The following is a 21,329-nucleotide window of genomic DNA, read 5'->3' on the forward strand; positions in this document are numbered from 1 at the left end:
TAAATGTCATCTTATACCCACCCAGAGTTACACGTCTCCTACTGTTAATACCTCTACATCACCACTAAATGTCATCTTATACCCACCCAGAGTTACATGTCTAATACTGTTAATACCTCTATATCACCACTAAATGTCATCTTATACCCACCCAGAGTTACATGTCTCACCTCGAGGAATCTTCATCTATCTCAGTGGGTGCCAGTGGAGAGGTTTCTGCAGATTCATGTGTCTGTATTTTGTCTGGCTGAGAACAGAACGTGTTTCTTTTGAAATGTGCTTTGACTTGATAGCTGTCAGGGAACGCTCTCCTCCCACAGGTTACGTGGTTTGGCCCGCCGTGTGCAGTGGGAGGGTCTTGTTTGTTTATCGTGTTTGTAACCGCACCTGCGCACACCTGCACCTGCTTTAGTCTCGTTATGTCTGTGTATTTAAACCCAGGCTGGTGTGTGTGGGATTATCAGTCTTTGTTCATGGTCAATTATTCACAGCGTTAATGTTAAACGTGTTCATGTCTGTTTTCACTATGTTTGTGTTCATCGAGTACGTTAAATGCGAGTGCCATTGTCTTCGTCTTTATCAATAAATGTCTGTCTACGTCGACGGAGTCTGTGCGTCCTGCGACATTCGGATCGTTACAGTAGCATAACGCAGACTGGCTTCTCTGGGCTGTCTGTCCCTGGACTACTTTCCTAAGAGAGGATAAAAATGGATGTATTTTCTGATCAAATTCTAATACTAAATCATACTGTAACGTTGCTGCTGGCCCGAGTGCTGATGGGCGTGGAGCAGGACGCACAGACTCCCTCGACAGAGTGAAACATTTATTAACATAAAACACGAACAACAATGGTGGTACTCACACATAACATTAGCGACAGACATAACGGTACATTTAACTAGACACGGGTTACACAACATTGAACAATGGATATACACACGTTTAAACAGACTTCAACAAATAATGACCAACACAACACACACTAGCAGAGGTTTAAATAGTCACATGACGGTAACCCGTGCAGGTGCGTGCAGTCAAGAACTGCTTGGCTGCAATTGACGGTGAACCCCCCTGCACGCAGCAGGCCGTACCACGTGACTCGTGGGGGGGAGCGTCCCGTGACGTACACATTACTTGATCAGTCCATAAATATAAAATTATATATTCTAATTTTTCCTGGAAGAGCTTGAAGCAGTGTGAAAAGTCTAACACTGTATACAACCAACCAGGGTGCCTGGATGTGTTTTAATGTTCCTTGTATGTGTGTAAAATGAGTTAAACTCACATGCAGGGAAGATAACATGCACTGTTATCCTGAACTACCCTCAGAAACCAGCAGTGCATCTGTTAAGCTATCAAGAGGTTTGGTATTTCACCAGGTTGATTGTTCCTGCAAACCTGCCAAATAGCATTAATCTCATACGCATATATAGTGCTACTAGATTCTGACTGACCCCAGGTGAGACTGTGCTGTAGATGTAGTGCTAATAGATTCTGAGTGACCCCAGGTGAGACAGTGTAGAAGATGTAGTGCTAACAGACTCTGAGTGACCCCAGGTGAGACAGTGCAGTAGATGTAGTGCTGCTAGACTCTGACTGACCCCAGGTGAGACAGTGCAGTAGATGTAGCGCTACTAGACTGACTGACCCCAGGTGAGAGTGCTGTAGATGTAGTGCTGCTAGACTCTGAGTGACCCCAGGTGAGACAGTGCAGTAGATGTAGTGCTACTAGATTCTGACTGACCCCAGGTGAGACAGTGCAGTAGATGTAGTGCTGCTAGACTCTGACTGACCCCAGGTGAGACAGTGCAGTAGATGTAGTGCTACTAGATTCTGACTGACCCCAGGTGAGACAGTGCAGTAGATGTAGTGCTGCTAGACTCTGACTGACCCCAGGTGAGACAGTGCAGTAGATGTAGTGCTCCTAGACTCTGAGTGACCCCAGGTGAGAGTGCTGTAGATGTAGTGCTGCTAGACTCTGACTGACCCCAGGTGAGACAGTGCTGTAGATGTAGTGCTACTAGATTCTGACTGACCTCAGGTGAGACTGTGCTGTAGATGTAGTGCTATTAGACTCTGACTGACCCCAGGTGAGAGAGTGCTGTAGATGTAGTGCTACTAGAGTCTGACTGACCTCAGGTGAGACAGTGCTGTAGATGTAGTGCTATTAGACTCTGACTGACCCCAGGTGAGACAGTGCTGTAGATGTAGAGCTACTAGACTCTGACTGACCTCAGGTGAGACAGTGCTGTAGATGTAGTGCTAACAGATTCTGTCATTCACAGCATTCTGTGAATGCTGTTTAGCAATAGTTTTGGGGTTTCTAGTGACATGCTCACTTTTACTTTTGCCCTTAAATATGTCCCTCTAAAGAATTTTTGAGGTAATTAGTAAACTGACCTCATATCTGTATGTGTGTATATATAGTCTCCTCATTGACGTCATGTAGGTATCTGTATAGTGACTCATCTCTGATGTGTGTGTGTGTGTGTGTGTGTGTGTGTGTGTGTGTGGTCTCATTACATGTCTGTATATATAGAGTTTCATTACTGATTGTGTGTATAGTATCATTAATTTGCATGTTTGCATATGTATAGTATTGTTACTCTCCTATCTATCTATCTATCTATCTATCTATCTATCTATCTATCTATCTATCTATCTATCTATCTATCTATCTATCTATCTGTACATTTCAGACTCTTGCTAATGTTCTCTAGTGATTGTTAACATTGTTCCATCATTTCTGACTGTTTCTTCTTGTTTTGCTTGTTCTAACAGTGTTTGTTTTTGCCATATGACGCCGTGTGTATTATGACCCATTTTTCCTGTTATTAGGAATCGTCCTTATAATGTCAGTTACATCCTACTAACCTATAGCCCCGCCCACCTCTAGCCCCACCCACCTCTGACTCCTGAGTGTTACTGTACAGTGTAAATCTCACGGTGTGTCTCCCACTCTGCTGTGTATCAGTCTGTTCCTCATTAATGCCCAGTTCTCCATCACTATCCAAGTTCATTTATTTCAGCACACAAGTCTGTTAATGTTTTCATTAGTACTTTATTATACAGTAGTTTCATTACTGACATTTTGGCTGTATGTGTCTACAGAAGAACTCATCCTGTTCTACATCCACACAAAGACAAGGAAGAGTCCATACAGCAGGACTCTCGCACACCAGTGGATAATGTCCTACACAGAGACTTACACACGCACAAAACCAGCATGAAGAACAAGTATGAGAGTTTATTTGAGGGAATCAAATCACAAGAGAATAAAACCCTCCTGAACAGGGTTTACACACAACTCTACATCATAGAGGGAGAGAGTGAAGGAGTAAATGAAGAACATGAGGTTTTACAGATGGAGAAAACACTCAGGAAACAGCTGGTACAAGACACCCCAATCTACTGCTCAGACATCTTTAAACCTGTACAAGGTCCTGAAGGAGACATGAAGGAAGAGAAGATCGGAGCTGTGATGGCTGAAGGTGTCAGACACACAGAACCAAAAGAAGATAAAGGCCCAGAAGTGCCAAAGCTCAGAACTGTTCTGACCAAAGGCATTGCAGGCATTGGGAAAACTGTCTCAGTGCAGAAGTTCATTCTGGACTGGGCCGAGGGAAAAGGCAATCAGGATGTAGATTTCATGTTTGTGCTTCCATTCCGGGAACTGAACCTGGTTAAAGATGACCAGTACAGTCTGCATAGACTCCTGTGTGACTTCCACCCTGAGATAAAAGACCTGGACCCAAAAATATATGATGTGCGCAAAGTTGTGTTCATCTTTGATGGCCTGGATGAAAGCAGAATTCAACTGAACTTTTCCCAGTGTCATAAAGTGTCTGACATAAGCATGACATCATCAGTGGGTGTGCTGATGTCAAACCTCATCAAAGGAGAGCTGCTTCCCTCTGCTCTCATCTGGATAACCTCCCGACCAGCAGCAGCCAATCAACTCCCTTCTCAGTACATCAACCGTGTGACAGAAATTCAGGGATTCACGGACCCACAGAAGGAGGAGTACTTCAGGAAGAGAGTCAGTGACCAAGACCAAGCTGAGAAAATCATCTCACACATAAAGACAGCAAAGAGCCTCCACATCATGTGTCACATACCAGTCTTCTGTTGGATCTCAGCCACTGTACTTCAGGAAATGCTAAAACAAACTGATACAGAAATCCCTAAAACTCTGACTGAGATGTACATACAGTTCCTACACACTCAGATCAACATGAAGAATGAGAAGTATGAGGGGAAAAAGAAAAGAGATCAAAAGAAACATCTGAAATCCAACAGGTCCATGATTCTGAAACTGGCTGAACTGGCTTTCAAACATCTGATGGAGGGAAACGTGATGTTCTATGAAGAAGACCTGAGAGAGTGTGGCCTTGATGTCACTGAGGCCTCTGTGTACTCTGGGATCTGCACTGAGATCTTTAGGGAGGAATCTGTGCTGTACCAGAGGAAGATCTACTGCTTTGTACATCTGAGCTTTCAGGAGTTCCTGGCTGCTCTCTATGTGTTTCACTGCTTTATCAGCAATAATATGATGGCTCTACAGGCTTTACAGTTACAGTCCATTCAGTATGTTTCTCTCCATGACCTGCTGAAGGCAGCAGTGTGTAAAGCCTTAGAGAGTCAGAATGGACACCTGGACCTTTTCCTCCGTTTCTTGCTGGGCATCTCACTGGAGTCCAATCAGAGTCTCCTACAAGGCCTACTGACACACACACACAGCAGCCCAGAGAGCATCACGGACACAGTCCAGTACATCAAAGACCAAATACAAAAAGGGCACCTCCCCACTGAGAGATCCATCAACCTGTTCCTCTGTCTGTCTGAAATGAAGGACCAGTCTCTTGCCAGAGAGATTCAGGAGTATCTACGATCAGAGAAACCCTCAGGACAGAAGCTCTCTCCTGGACAGTGTTCAGCACTAGCCTGCATGCTTCTGACCTCAGAGGAGGTGCTGGATGAGTTGGACTTGGAGAAATACAACACATCACAGGAGGGTTACAGGAGGCTGATCCCAGCTGCTGCAAACTGCAGGAAGGCTCTGTGAGTGTTTAACTATTATTTATTCAATAATTTATATTAGTAATTGAGTACTGATGGCTAAATGCTTCATTCACCCTCACAAGGAAGATGCCACGCAGCTTTAGAGTTGATGCACTGGATCATTTATTTGGTCCCTCCATATTGTCCAGTATTCCCTCAACTCACACACACCACAACACACCACCAGGTGGTGTACAACCAGCAAAAACATTTAATATATTTCAATATGAAAGTACCTCTTAATTTTTGTTTCAAAACAGAATTTACATAAAACATTGACCTTAACATCTTTTTGTCCACTCCTAGACCTAATGAGAGTTAATGGGGTATGTGACTAACTGAATCATAACCCTGACTGTATATTCAGAGTTCACTTTGCTAGGATTACTGACTTCAGTTTATCACACCAAACTTTAGCCACTTTACTATTAATATTAAGTGGAGTCTTTAATGAAGCTAATTACACCCACTGTAATCTACCACTACAAAAGTTAAACACAGGAAGTTCTCTCTCTGCTCTTTCTACAATACCTGCCTTACCCCGTGTATGTACGTGGATGACACAGTGTATTGTAGTTAAAGATATAGAGGTCTTAGACATGGAAAGGGAGTTCACAAGGTTTCCAGAGAAACCAGATTTAGGTCAGAGGTCCTTCATCAGCTGTGCAAGCAAATAGCCTGTTTACACCTTAAATTAAGGTGTTTCATTTCCAGATTGTACCGGAATTCGCTTTGGCTGGATTCTGTTTACACTTTTCACTAAAATGTGTCCTCAGAGTGACCAGATGTGCTTTGATCTTATTTTAATATTTTAAAAGCACACCAGTCCACACATCATTTCTGTTTTGCTTCCTGAAACCTACATGGTAAACAAGATTCCTTGCAGACTATTACCAGTGTATTATACACTCTCAGATATGGGCAGAAACCATCTACAACTGGCAACGAGGTGTCCAGCTGTAGCCCTACAGACAGATCAGACCCCTGAGAGGATCAGCCCTGTGATGGGCAGAAGTGGTTACTAAGAAACGTTCATGAAAAAGCATGTATATCTAAAAACAATTAAGCAGCTGACTTTTGTGTTAATACTACTAAACCACATAAATGGACTTATGAGAATGACTTAACTAGCTGCTGATGTTACCACTAACTGAAACAGGATGTTGTGATTAATGTTGACCATTAGCTAGGTTAGATAATTTACTACTTGGTGAATTGTCAGTTAAGTGATTCAGTCCCATCTGCCTCAGTGCAGGAGAAGCTTTGACTGGCAGCAGATGTAATTTCTGCAGTCAGCCAGCAGATGGGTTTCCACTTGTGTAGTTGTACGCAGATACAGAGACTTTCACTCGTATTAAATGCGATCAACATCCGTCTCTGACCACTTCTGACTGTGGTTTCAATGATCAGATTACAGTGTGTCTTGGTTGTTTATGCCTCGTGTTTCATGTGTTAGACTGAAATCTGAATGTGATCTGATCACTAAATTCTGTCCCTATATCTTAGTTATCTCATAATTTTAGCTGTTACTTCATGTTTAATTCCTTGTAAGCAGTTACATCATTGTTCTAATCTTGTGTTGTGTAGTAATACTTTAATGACTTAACGAAGGTTTGTTGATTTATTAATTAATATTACAGCTCTAATTATTGTAAATCCTGAGTCTCTAACACACCTGCTCCAGACTCTCTCAGACATTGATTAGTTCTGTCTAGTTCTAGTTCTCTGTAGCTGTCTTATACTGATTGTATTTATATAACATAAAGTGAATAGCAGGTAATAACAGGTATTAGATATTAATGTTGTAAATGTTCATTAACTGCAAGTCTTTTTATTCAGTATCTGCCACTAGTTTGGTTAGACTGACTTGCTTGTTTTCTTGTTTTCTTTCTCAAGCTGTTCAAACCATTTCTGTGCAGTTTGATGGCTCACTCTGTTTTAAATGTGCTTTGTTTCCTCTGTATTTGCAGACTAGGTAACTGTAGTCTGGACACAGATTTGTGTAAAGCTGTATGTTCCACTTTGGCATCATCAAACTCCCCCCTGAGAGAACTGAGTATCAATATCAGCACCCTGGAAGATGAAGGAGTGAAGCTGCTTTCTGATGGGCTGAAGAGTTCAAACTGTAGACTGGAGACGCTCAGGTGAGACACTGTAAACTGGAAACGCTCAGGAGAGCACATGTATTTTGTCACGGAACGTTCGCCTCCCACAATTCACGGGGTTTGGCCCGGCATGTGACTTGGGAGGATGTTTGTGGCCACGCCTGCACACACCTGCACCTTGTTTTGTCTGTGTATTTAAACCCTTGTTAGTGTGTGCAGTATCGTTGGTCATTCTTAATGTAGCATATTAATGTTAAATATTAGTGTTGTTATACGTTTTCCCATTTATCGTGTCCGTTTTTTGTTAACAGTTTCATGTTCCTTGTTTGTAATACGTGTGAGTGCCATTGTGTATGTTTCAATTAAATGTTCGTCCTTGTCGAGGAAGTCTGTGCGTCCTCCTCCACGCCTTATATCCTGAAGTGATGTATTCACAGTAAAACAGTTATACCTTTGTGAAGTGACGTATTCACAGTAAAACAGTTATATCTTTGTGAAGTGACGTATTCACAGTAAAACAGTTTTATCCTTATGAAGTGATGTATTCACAGTAAAACAGTTATCTTTGTGAAGTGACGTATTCACAGTAAAACAGTTATCTTTGTGAAGTGACGTATACACAGTAAAACAGTTATATCTTTGTGAAGTGACGTATTCACAGTAAAACAGTTATATCTTTGTGAAGTGACGTGTTCACAGTAAAACAGTTATATCTTTGTGAAGTGACGTGTTCACAGTAAAACAGTTACATCCTTATGAAGTGACGTGTTCACAGTAAAACAGTTATATCTTTATGAAGTGACGTGTTCACAGTAAAATCTTTGTGAAGTGACATGTTCACAGTAAAACAGTTACATCCTTATGAAGTGATATATTCACAGTAAAACAGTTATATCTTTGTGAAGTGACGTATTCACAGTAAAACAGTTTTATCCTTATGAAGTGACGTATACACAGTAAAACAGTTATATCTTTGTGAAGTGACGTATACACAGTAAAACAGTTATATCTTTGTGAAGTGACGTATTCACAGTAAAACAGTTATATCTTTGTGAAGTGACGTGTTCACAGTAAAACAGTTATATCTTTATGAAGTGACGTGTTCACAGTAAAACAGTTGCATCCTCATGAAGTGACGTGTTCACAGTAAAACAGTTATATCTTTATGAAGTGACGTATTCACAGTAAAACAGTTATATCTTTGTGAAGTGACGTGTTCACAGTAAAACAGTTACATCCTCATGAAGTGACGTGTTCACAGTAAAACAGTTATATCTTCGTGAAGTGACGTGTTCACAGTAAAACAGTTACATCCTCATGAAGTGACGTGTTCACAGTAAAACAGTTATATCTTTATGAAGTGACGTATTCACAGTAAAACAGTTATATCTTTATGAAGTGACGTATTCACAGTAAAACAGTTATCTTTATGAAGTGACATATTCACAGTAAAACAGTTATATCTTTGTGAAGTGACGTATTCACAGTAAAACAGTTATCTTTATGAAGTGATGTATTTAGGTGATCGGGGCTTTTGGATCTTTTTCTTGTGTTCAAGTGAGAAGCACCTCCCCTCCTTCATGAATTAATGTGCTACAGCTGCTCTGACACATTTTACTTTCACCAGATTCTGACAGCTTTTTCATAATTTATTTTTATCACTGTATTGTTTAGTCTCCAGATATGTTAATTCATGTAAAAATAGCAATTAATGAATAATTATTGTTAACAGAATGTTGTTTGTTATTTCTGTGAGCCTTGATTTCATGCTGTTTTAACACTGGGCTTTATTTTCTGTGTCTTTGCAGTCTTACAGGCTGTAACCTCACAACAGACAGCAGTAAAAGTCTCTCCTCTGTTCTGACATCAGCCAAGTCCTTCCTGAGAGAACTGCACCTCAGAAATTGTGACTTTCAGGATTCAGGAGTGGAGCAGCTCTCTGCTGCACTGAAGAGTTCACACTGTAAACTGGAGATTCTCAGGTGAGACACTAAACTGGAGAAGACAAGAACAGGGCCGATGCTGCAGCCCCTTTGTTCTGCCCTCTGATTAAGTTACTAACCTAAACCCCTAACCCCTACCCCTCTGATTGTTACTAACCCCTAACCCCTACCCCTCTGATTAAGTTACTAACCCCTAACCCCCTAACCCCTACCCCTCTGATTTTTAGTAACCCCTAACCCCTACCCCTCTGATTGTTACTAACCCCTACCCCTACCCCTCTGATTAAGTTACTAACCCCTACCCCTCTGATTAAGTTACTAACCCCTAACCCTCTGATTAAGTTACTAACCCCTAACCCCCTAACCCCTACCCCTCTGATTTTTACTAACCCCTAACCCCTACCCCTCTGATTACGTTACTAACCCCTAACCCTCTGATTAAGTTACTAACCCCTACCCCTCTGATTAAGTTACTAACCCCTAACCCCCTAACCCCTACCCCTCTGATTTTTACTAACCCCTAACCCCTACCCCTCTGATTACGTTACTAACCCCTAACCCTCTGATTAAGTTACTAACCCCTACCCCTCTGATTAAGTTACTAACCCCTAAACCCCTACCCCTCTGATTAAGTTACTTATGAAGTGACATGTTCACAGTAAAACAGTTATATCTTTGTGAAGTGACGTGTTCACAGTAAAACAGTTATATCTTTATGAAGTGACGTATTCACAGTAAAACAGTTATATCTTTATGAAGTGACGTATTCACAGTAAAACAGTTATATCTTTATGAAGTGACGTATTCACAGTAAAACAGTTATATCTTTATGAAGTGACGTATTCACAGTAAAACAGTTTTATCTTTATGAAGTGACGTATTCACAGTAAAACAGTTATATCTTTATCAAGTGACGTGTTCACAGTAAAACAGTTATATCTTTATCAAGTGACATATTCACAGTAAAACAGTTATATCTTTATGAAGTGACGTATTCACAGTAAAACAGTTATCTTTATGAAGTGATGTATTTAGGTGATCGGGGCTTTTGGATCTTTTTCTTGTGTTCAAGTGAGAAGCACCTCCCCTCCTTCATGAATTAATGTGCTACAGCTGCTCTGACACATTTTACTTTCACCAGATTCTGACAGCTTTTTCATAATTTATTTTTATCACTGTATTGTTTAGTCTCCAGATATGTTAATTCATGTAAAAATAGCAATTAATGAATAATTATTGTTAACAGAATGTTGTTTGTTATTTCTGTGAGCCTTGATTTCATGCTGTTTTAACACTGGGCTTTATTTTCTGTGTCTTTGCAGTCTTACAGGCTGTAACCTCACAACAGACAGCAGTAAAAGTCTCTCCTCTGTTCTGACATCAGCCAAGTCCTTCCTGAGAGAACTGCACCTCAGAAATTGTGACTTTCAGGATTCAGGAGTGGAGCAGCTCTCTGCTGCACTGAAGAGTTCACACTGTAAACTGGAGATTCTCAGGTGAGACACTAAACTGGAGAAGACAAGAACAGGGCCGATGCTGCAGCCCCTTTGTTCTGCCCTCTGATTAAGTTACTAACCTAAACCCCTAACCCCTACCCCTCTGATTGTTACTAACCCCTAAACCCTACCCCTCTGATTAAGTTACTAACCCCTAACCCTCTGATTAAGTTACTAACCCCTAACCCTCTGATTAAGTTACTAACCCCTAACCCTCTGATTAAGTTACTAACCCCTAAACCCCTACCCCTCTGATTAAGTTACTAACCCCTACCCCTCTGATTAAGTTACTAACCCCTAACCCCCTAACCCCTACCCATCTGATTGTTACTAACCCCTAACCCCTACTCCTCTGATTGTTACTAACCCCTACCCCTCTGATTAAGTTACTAACCCCTAACCCCCTAACCCCTACCCCTCTGATTTTTACTAACCCCTAACCCCTACCCCTCTGATTAAGTTACTAACCCCTAACCCCTACCCCTCTGATTTTTACTAACCCCTAACCCTCTGATTAAGTTACTAACCCCTAACCCTCTGATTAAGTTACTAACCCCTAACCCCCTAACCCCTACCCCTCTGATTTTTACTAACCCCTAACCCCTACCCCTCTGATTAAGTTATTAACCCCTAACCCCCTAACCCCTACCCCTCTGATTTTTACTAACCCCTAACCCCTACCCCTCTGATTTTTACTAACCCCTAACCCCTACCCCTCTGATTAAGTTACTAACCCCTACCCCTCTGATTACGTTACTAACCCCTAACCCTCTGATTAAGTTACTAACCCCTAACCCCTACCCCTCTGATTAAGTTAATAACCCCTACCCCTCTGAATAAGCCATTAAAAAAGATTGACTCTAACTAACCCCTAAACCCCTACCTCTGATTGTTACTAACCACTAACCCCTACTCCTTTGATTGTGTTGGTAAAAAAGATTATTGACTCTAACCAGTATTATGAAAATGTTTTTAAGATCAACACAATGTACAGCAGGAATCCAATAATTGCACAGCAAACTACTCATTTCATCTTCTTTAAAAACCCACATAACTTTAGTTTTTCAGGCATCATGATCTAAATGCATTTTGGTCTTAATGCATTCAAAGATTCCTCACTGAATGTAAAATCTTTGTCATTGCAGACTGCCATTGTGTAATCTTGGAGAGCAGATATGTGAAATTTTGGGTGCAGCTCTTCAACTCACAAACAACCGCCTGAGAGAAATCGACCTGTCTAACAATGATCTGCAGGATTCAGGTGTGAAGTGGCTCTCTGCAGGACTGAACAGTTCACATTGTAAACTGGAGATTCTCAGGTGAACTTTCTGTGAATTCATTGTTGAAATGCAAAGTTTATGCTGTGATCTTCTGTGATGCATATTTTTAAAAGTCCAAATATAGATGTGCCAGTCTTTTATATAAGATTTCAGAAAAAGGGCTTAGTTGAAGAAAATCTAGTTTAGTTAAACAAATTATTTAGGGCAGAGGTATTATTCGTTTATTTTATTCATATCTGACATATGCTACAGGTAGAGTTTGTGATAATACCTCAGAAGAATAGATTTTATCTAATTGCCACAAGTCATCAATGTTTACATCATTCTACATTGGAGAAGGAGGGTAGATCAATCTTTCATTGCACTGTACAAATGGGATGAAGTCCACAGTTTAAGTTTGTGCTGTAAGAGCCTCTTTATATTGTTAACAACAAATATATTCCCAGATCAACACAGCGTTTAGAAACATCTAAAGACAGCAGTACAAATACTAATGGATCTTAAGGGTTTGGGGACAGTGTAGTAAGCTGTACAAATACTAATGGTTCTTAAGGGTTTGGGGACGGTGTAGTGAGCTGTACAAATACTAATGGTTCTTAAGGGTTTGGGGACGGTGTAGTGAGCTGTACAAATACTAATGGTTCTTAAGGGTTTGGGGACGGTGTAGTGAGCTGTACAAATACTAATGGATCTTAAGGGTTTGGGGACAGTGTAGTGAGCTGTACAAATACTAATGGACCTTAAGGGTTTGGGGACAGTGTAGTGAGCTGTACAAATACTAATGGACCTTAAGGGTTTGGGGACAGTGTAGTGAGCTGTACAAATACTAATGGATCTTAAGGGTTTGGGGACAGTGTAGTGAGCTGTACAAATACTAATGATCTTAAGGGTTTGGGGACGGTGTAGTGAGCTGTACAAATACTAATGGATCTTAAGGGTTTGGGGACGGTGTAGTGAGCTGTACAAATACTAATGGTTCTTAAGGGTTTGGGGACAGTGTAGTGAGCTGTACAAATACTAATGGATCTTAAGGGTTTGGGGACAGTGTAGTGAGCTGTACAAATACTAATGGATCTTAAGGGTTTGGGGACAGTGTAGTGAGCTGTACAAATACTAATGGATCTTAAGGTTTGGGGACAGTGTAGTGAGCTGTACAAATACTAATGGTTCTTAAGGTTTGGGGACAGTGTAGTGAGCTGTACAAATACTAATGGATCTTAAGGGTTTGGGGACAGTGTAGTGAGTTGTACAAATACTAATGGATCTTAAGGTTTGGGGAAAGTGTAGTGAGCTGTACAAATACTAATGGTTCTTAAGGTTTGGGGAAAGTGTAGTGAGCTGTACAAATACTAATGGTTCTTAAGGTTTGGGGAAAGTGTAGTGAGCTGTCATTTTACAAAGTGGTATGTGAGATACACGATGAAAGTGAAGATTACAGTACTAGTCTTTTTTCAACATGTAAGTAACCTCTGAATAGCAGGAACAAGCTTACGAGGTTCACCGTTTACAAAAACCTGCTGGGTTATTCCACGTTAACCAGTGACTGAAAACTCAGTTAAAAACAGTGACTAACTCATAAGAAACAAGACTGGAGAATCAGGGCAGTGGGGACCAAAGAGCAAAGTGGGAAAGTTTATATCACATCAAAAGCCATTTTCTTAATGGTTTAAGGGTAGAATTGACTGCAGTTCTCCTTTCTAATTATAAATAAAAATAATATAAATATAACAAATAGCGATGTTGAAAATGAACCATAAAGTACAAAACATTCTTTAGACTTTCATCTGCTACTATGGAAACAAAAATACTACCAATGATTATTACAAATTTTTAATAACATTGGGAATAATTACATCAAGAAGACAATAGGCATGTGTTATCATGAAAAAGTTAAGAATATTTAAAAAATGTTAAAAACTTCCAGATAAAAAGGTTACTGTGTCATGGTTTGTAATCCCTAATTTTTCTTTATAGTAAAGTCTGCTACGTGCAAACACATTTTCCTCTTTCTCCCTCCTATCTGCAGACTGTCTGGTTGTTTGGTCACAGAGGAAGGTTGTTCTTCTCTGGCTTCAGCTCTGAGCTCAAACCTCTCCCACCTCAAAGAACTGGATCTGACCTACAACCACCCAGGAGAGTCAGGAGTGAAGCTGCTCTCTGCTAGACTGGAGGATCCCCACTGCAGTCTGGACACTCTCAGGTATGTAGAAATCCCCTGTCCTTGAACTGATCTGATACTCAACTGTGTTCTCAAATACAACCTGCTCTCATACACAGTGAAGCAGGAACATTAGTGGATAGTGTGTGTGTGTGTGTGTGTGTGGGTGTGTGTGAGAGAGAGAGAGAGAGAGAGAGAGAGAGAGAGAGAGAGAGAGAGAGAGACAGACAGACAGAACTATTATCTGTGTGAGAGAGACAGAAATTTAATCTGTGTGAGAAAGAGAGACAGAACTATTATGTGTGAGAGAGAGAGAGAGAGAGAGAGAGAGACAGAACTATTATCTGTGTGAGAGAGAGAGAGAGACAGAACTATTATCTGTGTGAGAGAGAGAGAGAGACAGAACTATTATCTGTGTGAGAGAGAGAGAGAGACAGAACTATTATCTGTGTGAGAGAGAGAGAGAGACAGAACTATTATCTGTGTGTGAGAGAGAGAGAGAGAGACAGAACTATTATCTGTGTGAGAGAGAGAGAGAGAGAGAGAGAGAGACAGAATTATTATCTGTGTGAGAGAGAGAGAGACAGAACTATTATCTGTGAGAGACGGAGAGAGACAGAACTATTATCTGTGAGAGAGAGAGAGAGAGACGGAACTATTATCTGTGAGAGAGAGAGAGAGAGAGAGAGAACTATTATCTGTGTGAGAGAGAGAGAGAGACAGAACTATTATCTGTGTGAGAGAGAGAGAGAGACAGAACTATTATCTGTGTGAGAGAGAGAGAGAGAGACAGAACTATTATCTGTGTGAGAGAGAGAGAGAGAGAGAGAGAGAGAGAGAGACAGAACTATTATCTGTGTGAGAGAGAGAGAGACAGAACTATTATCTGTGAGAGAGGGAGAGAGACAGAACTATTATCTGTGAGAGAGAGAGAGAGAGACGGAACTATTATCTGTGAGAGAGAGAGAGAGAGAGAGAGAGAGACAGAACTATTATCTGTGAGAGAGAGAGAGAGACAGAACTATTATCTGTGAGAGAGAGAGAGAGACAGAACTATTATCTGTGAGAGAGAGAGAGACAGAACTATTATCTGTGAGAGAGAGAGAGAGACAGAACTATTATCTGTGAGAGAGAGAGAGAGACAGAACTATTATCTGTGAGAGAGAGAGAGAGACAGAACTATTATCTGTGAGAGAGAGAGAGAGACAGAACTATTATCTGTGAGAGAGAGAGAGAGACAGAACTATTATCTGTGAGAGAGAGAGAGAGACAGAACTATTATCTGTGAGAGAGAGAGAGAGACAGAACTATTATCTGTGAGAGAGAGAGAGACAGAACTATTATCTGTGAGAGAGAGAGAGAGACAGAACTATTATCTGTGAGAGAGAGAGAGAGACAGAACTATTATCTGTGAGAGAGAGAGAGAGACAGAACTATTATCTGTGAGAGAGAGAGAGACAGAACTATTATCTGTGTGAGAGAGAGAGACAGAACTATTATCTGTGTGAGAGAGAGAGACAGAACTATTATCTGTGTGAGAGAGAGAGAAAGAGACAGAACTATTATCTGTGTGTGAGAGAGAGAGAGAGACAGAACTATTATCTGCGTGAGAGAGAGAGAGACAACTATTATCTGTGTGAGAGAGAGAGAGACAGAACTATTATCTGTGTGAGAGAGAGAGAGACAGAACTATTATCTGTGTGAGAGAGAGAGAGACAGAACTATTATCTGTGTGAGAGAGAGAGACAGACAGAACTATTATCTGTGTGAGAGAGAGAGAGACAGAACTATTATCTGTGTGAGAGAGAGACAGAACTATTATCTGTGTCTGAGAGAGAGAGAGAGAGAGAGAGACAGAACTATTATCTGTGTGAGAGAGAGAGAGAGACAGAACTATTATCTGTGTGAGAGAGAGACAGACAGAACTATTTGTGTGAGAGAGAGAGACAGAACTATTATCTGTGTGAGAGAGAGAGAGAGAGAGAGAGAGAGTGACAGAACTATTATCTGTGTGAGAGAGAGAGACAGAACTATTATCTGTGAGAGAGAGAGACAGAACTATTATCTGTGTGCGAGAGAGAGAGAGAGACAGAACTATTCTGTGTGAGAGAGAGAGAGAGAGAGACAGAACTATTCTGTGTGAGAGAGAGAGAGAGACAGAACTATTATCTGTGTAAGAGAGAGAGAGAGACAGAACTATTATCTGTGTGAGAGAGAGAGAGAGACAGAACTATTCTCTGTGAGAGAGAGAGAGACAGAACTATTATCTGTGTGTGAGAGAGAGAGAGACAGAACTATTATCTGTGTGAGAGAGAGAGAGACAGAACTATTATCTGTGAGAGAGAGAGACAGAACTATTATCTGTGAGATAGAGAGACAGAACTATTATCTGTGAGATAGAGAGACAGAACTATTATCTGTGAGATAGAGAGAGAGAACTATTATCTGTGTGAGAGAGATAGAGAGAGAGAACTATTATCTGTGAGAGAGATAGAGAGAGAGAACTATTATCTGTGTGAGAGAGAGAGAGAACTATTATCTGTGTGAGATAGAGAGAGAGAACTATTATCTGTGTGAGAGATAGAGAGAGAGAACTATTATCTGTGTGAGAGAGAGAGAGAACTATTATCTGTGTGAGGGAGAGAGACAGAACTATTATCTGTGTGAGGGAGAGAGAGAGAGAGAGAGTGACAGAACTATTATCTGTGAGAGAGAGAGAGAGAGAGACAGAACTATTATCTGTGTGAGAGAGAGAGACAGAACTATTATCTGTGTGAGAGAGAGAGAGAAACAGAACTATTATCTGTGTGAGAGAGAGAGAGAAACAGAACTATTATCTGTGTGAGAGAGAGAGAGAAACAGAACTATTATCTGTGTGAGAGAGAGAGACAGAACTATTATCTGTGTGAGAGAGAGAGAGAGACAGAACTATTATCTGTGTGAGAGAGAGAGAGACAGAACTATTATCTGTGTGAGAGAGAGAGAGACAGAACTATTATCTGTGTGTGAGAGAGGAGAGAGAGAGAGAGAGACAGAACTATTATCTGTGTGAGAGAGAGAGAGAGAGAGAGACAACTATTAACTTTGTGAGAGAGAGAGAGACAGAACTATTTGTGTGAGAGAGAGAGACAGAACTATTATCTGTGTGAGAGAGAGAGACAGAACTATTATCTGTGTGAGGGAGAGGGAGAGAGAGAGAGAGAGAGAGAGTGACAGAATTATTATCTGTGTGAGAGAGAGAGAGTGACAGAACTATTATCTGTGTGTGAGAGAGAGAGAGACAGAACTATTCTCTGTGTGAGAGAGAGAGACAGAACTATTATCTGTGAGAGAGAGAGAGACAGAACTATTATCTGTGAGAGAGAGAGAGACAGAACTATTATCTGTGAGAGAGAGAGACAGAACTATTATCTGTGAGAGAGAGAGACAGAACTATTATCTGTGAGAGAGAGAGAGAGAGAGACAGAACTATTATCTGTGAGAGAGAGAGAGAGAACTATTATCTGTGTGAGAGAGATAGAGAGAGAGAACTATTATCTGTGAGAGAGAGAGAGAGAACTATTATCTGTGTGAGAGAGAGAGAGAGAACTATTATCTGTGAGAGAGAGAGAGAGACAGAACTATTATCTGTGAGAGAGAGAGAGAGACAGAACTATTATCTGTGTGAGAGAGAGAGAGACAGAACTATTATCTGTGTGAGAGAGACAGAACTATTATCTGTGTGAGAGAGAGAGACAGAACTATTATCTGTGAGAGAGAGAGAGAGAGACAGAACTATTATCTGTGTGAGAGAGAGAGACAGAACTATTATCTGTGTGAGAGAGAGAGAGACAGAACTATTATCTGTGAGAGAGAGAGAGAGAGACAGAACTATTATCTGTGAGAGAGAGAGAGAGAGAGACAGAACTATTATCTGTGAGAGAGAGAGAGAGAGAGAGAGACAGAACTATTATCTGTGAGAGAGAGAGAGAGACAGAACTATTATCTGTGAGAGAGAGAGAGAGAGAGACAGAACTATTATCTGTGAGAGAGAGAGAGAGACAGAACTATTATCTGTGAGAGAGAGAGAGAGACAGAACTATTATCTGTGAGAGAGAGCGAGAGAGAGAGAGAGACAGAACTATTATCTGTGAGAGAGAGAGAGAGAGAGACAGAACTATTATCTGTGAGAGAGAGAGAGAGAGACAGAACTATTATCTGTGAGAGAGAGAGAGAGAGACAGAACTATTATCTGTGAGAGAGAGAGAGAGACAGAACTATTATCTGTGTGAGAGAGATAGAGAGAGAGAACTATTATCTGTGAGAGAGATAGAGAGAGAGAACTATTATCTGTGTGAGAGAGAGAGAGAACTATTATCTGTGTGAGAGAGAGAGAGAACTATTATCTGTGTGAGAGAGAGAGAGAGAGAACTATTATCTGTGTGAGAGAGAGAGAGAGAGAACTATTATCTGTGTGAGAGAGAGACAGAACTATTATCTGTGTGAGAGAGAGAGAGACAGAACTATTATCTGTGTGAGAGAGAGACAGAACTATTATCTGTGTGAGAGAGAGAGAGACAGAACTATTATCTGTGTGAGAGAGAGAGAGACAGAACTATTATCTGTGTGAGAGAGAGAGAGACAGAACTATTATCTGTGTGAGAGAGAGAGAAACAGAACTTTTATCTGTGTGAGAGAGAGAGAGAGACAGAACTATTATCTGTGTGAGAGAGAGAGAGAGACTGAACTATTATCTGTGTGTGAGAGAGAGACAGAACTATTATCTGTGAGAGAGAGAGAGAGAGACAGAACTATTATCTGTGTGTGAGAGAGAGACAGAACTATTATCTGTGTGAGAGGGAGAGAGAGAGAGAGAGAGAGAGACAGAACTATTATCTGTGTGAGAGAGAGAGAGAGACAGAACTATTATCTGTGTGAGAGAGAGAGACAGAACTATTATCTGTGTGAGAGAGAGACAGAACTATTATCTTTGTGAGAGAGAGAGAGAGAGATACAGAACTATTCTCTGTGTGAGAGAGAGAGACAGAACTATTCTCTGTGTGAGAGAGAGAGACAGAACTATTATCTGTGTGTGAGAGAGAGAGAGAGAGACAGAACTATTATCTGTGTGAGAGAGAGAGAGACAGAACTATTATCTGTGTGAGAGAGAGAGAGAGACAGAACTATTATCTGTGTGAGAGAGAGAGAGAGACAGAACTATTATCTGTGTGAGAGAGAGAGAGAGAGACAGAACTATTATCTGTGTGAGAGAGAGAGAGAGACAGAACTATTATCTGTGTGTGAGAGAGAGAGAGACAGAACTATTATCTGTGTGAGAGAGAGAGAGAGAGACAGAACTATTATCTGTGTGAGAGAAAGAGAGACAGAACTATTATCTGTGTGAGAGAGAGAGAGAGACAGAACTATTATCTGTGTGAGAGAGAGAGAGAGACAGAACTATTATCTGTGTGAGAGGGAGAGAGAGAGAGAGAGAGAGTGACAGAATTATTATCTGTGTGAGAGAGAGAGAGAGACAGAACTATTATCTGTGTGAGAGGGAGGGAGAGAGAGAGAGAGAGAGAGACAGAACTATTATCTGTGTGAGAGAGAGAGAGAGACAGAACTATTCTGTGTGAGAGAGAGAGAGAGACAGAACTATTATCTGTGTGAGAGAGAGAGAGAGACAGAACTATTATCTGTGTGAGAGAGAGAGAGAGACAGAACTATTATCTGTGTGAGAGAGAGAGAGAGAGAGAGACAGAACTATTCTCTGTGAGAGAGAGAGAGACAGAACTATTATCTGTGTGTGAGAGAGAGAGAGACAGAACTATTATCTGTGTGCGAGAGAGACAGAACTATTATCTGTGAGATAGAGAGAGAGAACTATTATCTGTGTGAGAGAGATAGAGAGAGAGAACTATTATCTGTGAGAGAGATAGAGAGAGAGAACTATTATCTGTGTGAGAGGGAGAGAGAGAGAGAGAACTATTATCTGTGTGAGATAGAGAGAGAGAACTATTATCTGTGTGAGAGAGAGAGAGAACTATTATCTGTGTGAGGGAGAGAGACAGAACTATTATCTGTGTGAGGGAGAGAGAGAGAGAGAGAGTGACAGAACTATTATCTGTGAGAGAGAGAGAGAGAGAGAGAGTGACAGAACTATTATCTGTGTGAGAGAGAGAGACAGAACTATTATCTGTGTGAGAGAGAGAGAGAAACAGAACTATTATCTGTGTGAGAGAGAGAGAAACAGAACTATTATCTGTGTGAGACAGAGAGACAGAACTATTATCTGTGTGAGAGAGAGAGAGACAGAACTATTATCTGTGTGAGAGAGAGAGAGACAGAACTATTATCTGTGTGAGAGAGAGAGAGAGACAGAACTATTATCTGTGTGAGAGAGAGAGAGAGACAGAACTATTCTCTGTGTGAGAGAGAGAGACAGAACTATTCTCTGTGTGAGAGAGAGAGAGACAGAACTATTATCTGTGTGTGAGAGAGGAGAGAGAGAGAGAGACAGAACTATTATCTGTGAGAGAGAGAGAGAGAGAGAGAGAGAGAGACAGAACTATTATCTGTGTGAGAGAGAGAGAGAGAGAGAGAGACAACTATTAACTTTGTGAGAGAGAGAGAGACAGAACTATTTGTGTGAGAGAGAGAGACAGAACTATTATCTGTGTGAGAGAGAGAGACAGAACTATTATCTGTGTGAGAGAGAGAGAGAGAGAGAGAGAGTGACAGAATTATTATCTGTGTGAGAGAGAGAGAGTGACAGAACTATTATCTGTGTGAGAGAGAGAGAGAGACAGAACTATTCTCTGTGTGAGAGAGAGAGACAGAACTATTATCTGTGAGAGAGAGAGAGACAGAACTATTATCTGTGAGAGAGAGAGAGACAGAACTATTATCTGTGAGAGAGAGAGAGAGAGAGAGACAGAACTATTATCTGTGAGAGAGAGAGAGAGAGAGAGACAGAACTATCATCTGTGAGAGAGAGATAGAGAGAGAGAACTATTATCTGTGAGAGAGAGAGAGAGAACTATTATCTGTGAGAGAGAGAGAGAACTATTATCTGTGTGAGAGAGAGAGAGAGAGAACTATTATCTGTGTGAGAGAGAGACAGAACTATTATCTGTGTGAGAGAGAGACAGAACTATTATCTGTGTGAGAGAGAGAGACAGAACTATTATCTGTGTGAGAGAGAGAGAAACAGAACTTTTATCTGTGTGAGAGAGAGAGAAACAGAACTTTTATCTGTGTGAGAGAGAGAGAGACAGAACTATTATCTGTGTGAGAGAGAGAGAGA

At 40.8% G+C, this 21,329-nt stretch overlaps 3 protein-coding genes across 6 annotated transcripts in view; 2 read left to right on the plus strand and 1 right to left on the minus strand.

Annotated features, from left to right (window-relative positions):
• The window catches only part of LOC118241310 (uncharacterized), a 451,150-nt gene that overhangs the window by 151,843 nt on the left and 277,978 nt on the right, over window positions 1–21,329 (minus strand). The window lies entirely within an intron of this gene.
• LOC118241348 (uncharacterized) overlaps window positions 1–21,329 on the plus strand; it is a 114,424-nt gene that overhangs the window by 39,806 nt on the left and 53,289 nt on the right. For all 4 annotated transcript variants that reach the window (XM_081720936.1, XM_081721366.1, XM_081721838.1 and 1 more), the window contains 6 exons: window positions 3,113–5,062; window positions 7,033–7,206; window positions 8,976–9,149; window positions 10,433–10,606; window positions 11,752–11,925; window positions 13,913–14,086. In XM_081720936.1, the coding sequence (XP_081577062.1) occupies window positions 3,113–5,062; window positions 7,033–7,206; window positions 8,976–9,149; window positions 10,433–10,606; window positions 11,752–11,925; window positions 13,913–14,086 (2,820 nt within the window). The remainder of the gene's footprint in view (window positions 1–3,112; window positions 5,063–7,032; window positions 7,207–8,975; window positions 9,150–10,432; window positions 10,607–11,751; window positions 11,926–13,912; window positions 14,087–21,329) is intronic.
• LOC118241328 (NACHT, LRR and PYD domains-containing protein 3-like) overlaps window positions 1–21,329 on the plus strand; it is a 235,683-nt gene that overhangs the window by 24,382 nt on the left and 189,972 nt on the right. The window lies entirely within an intron of this gene.

This window comes from Electrophorus electricus, chromosome 1 (assembly GCF_041902795.1).
Source record: "Electrophorus electricus isolate QZ-2024a chromosome 1, ASM4190279v1, whole genome shotgun sequence".
NCBI lineage: Eukaryota > Metazoa > Chordata > Actinopteri > Gymnotiformes > Gymnotidae > Electrophorus > Electrophorus electricus.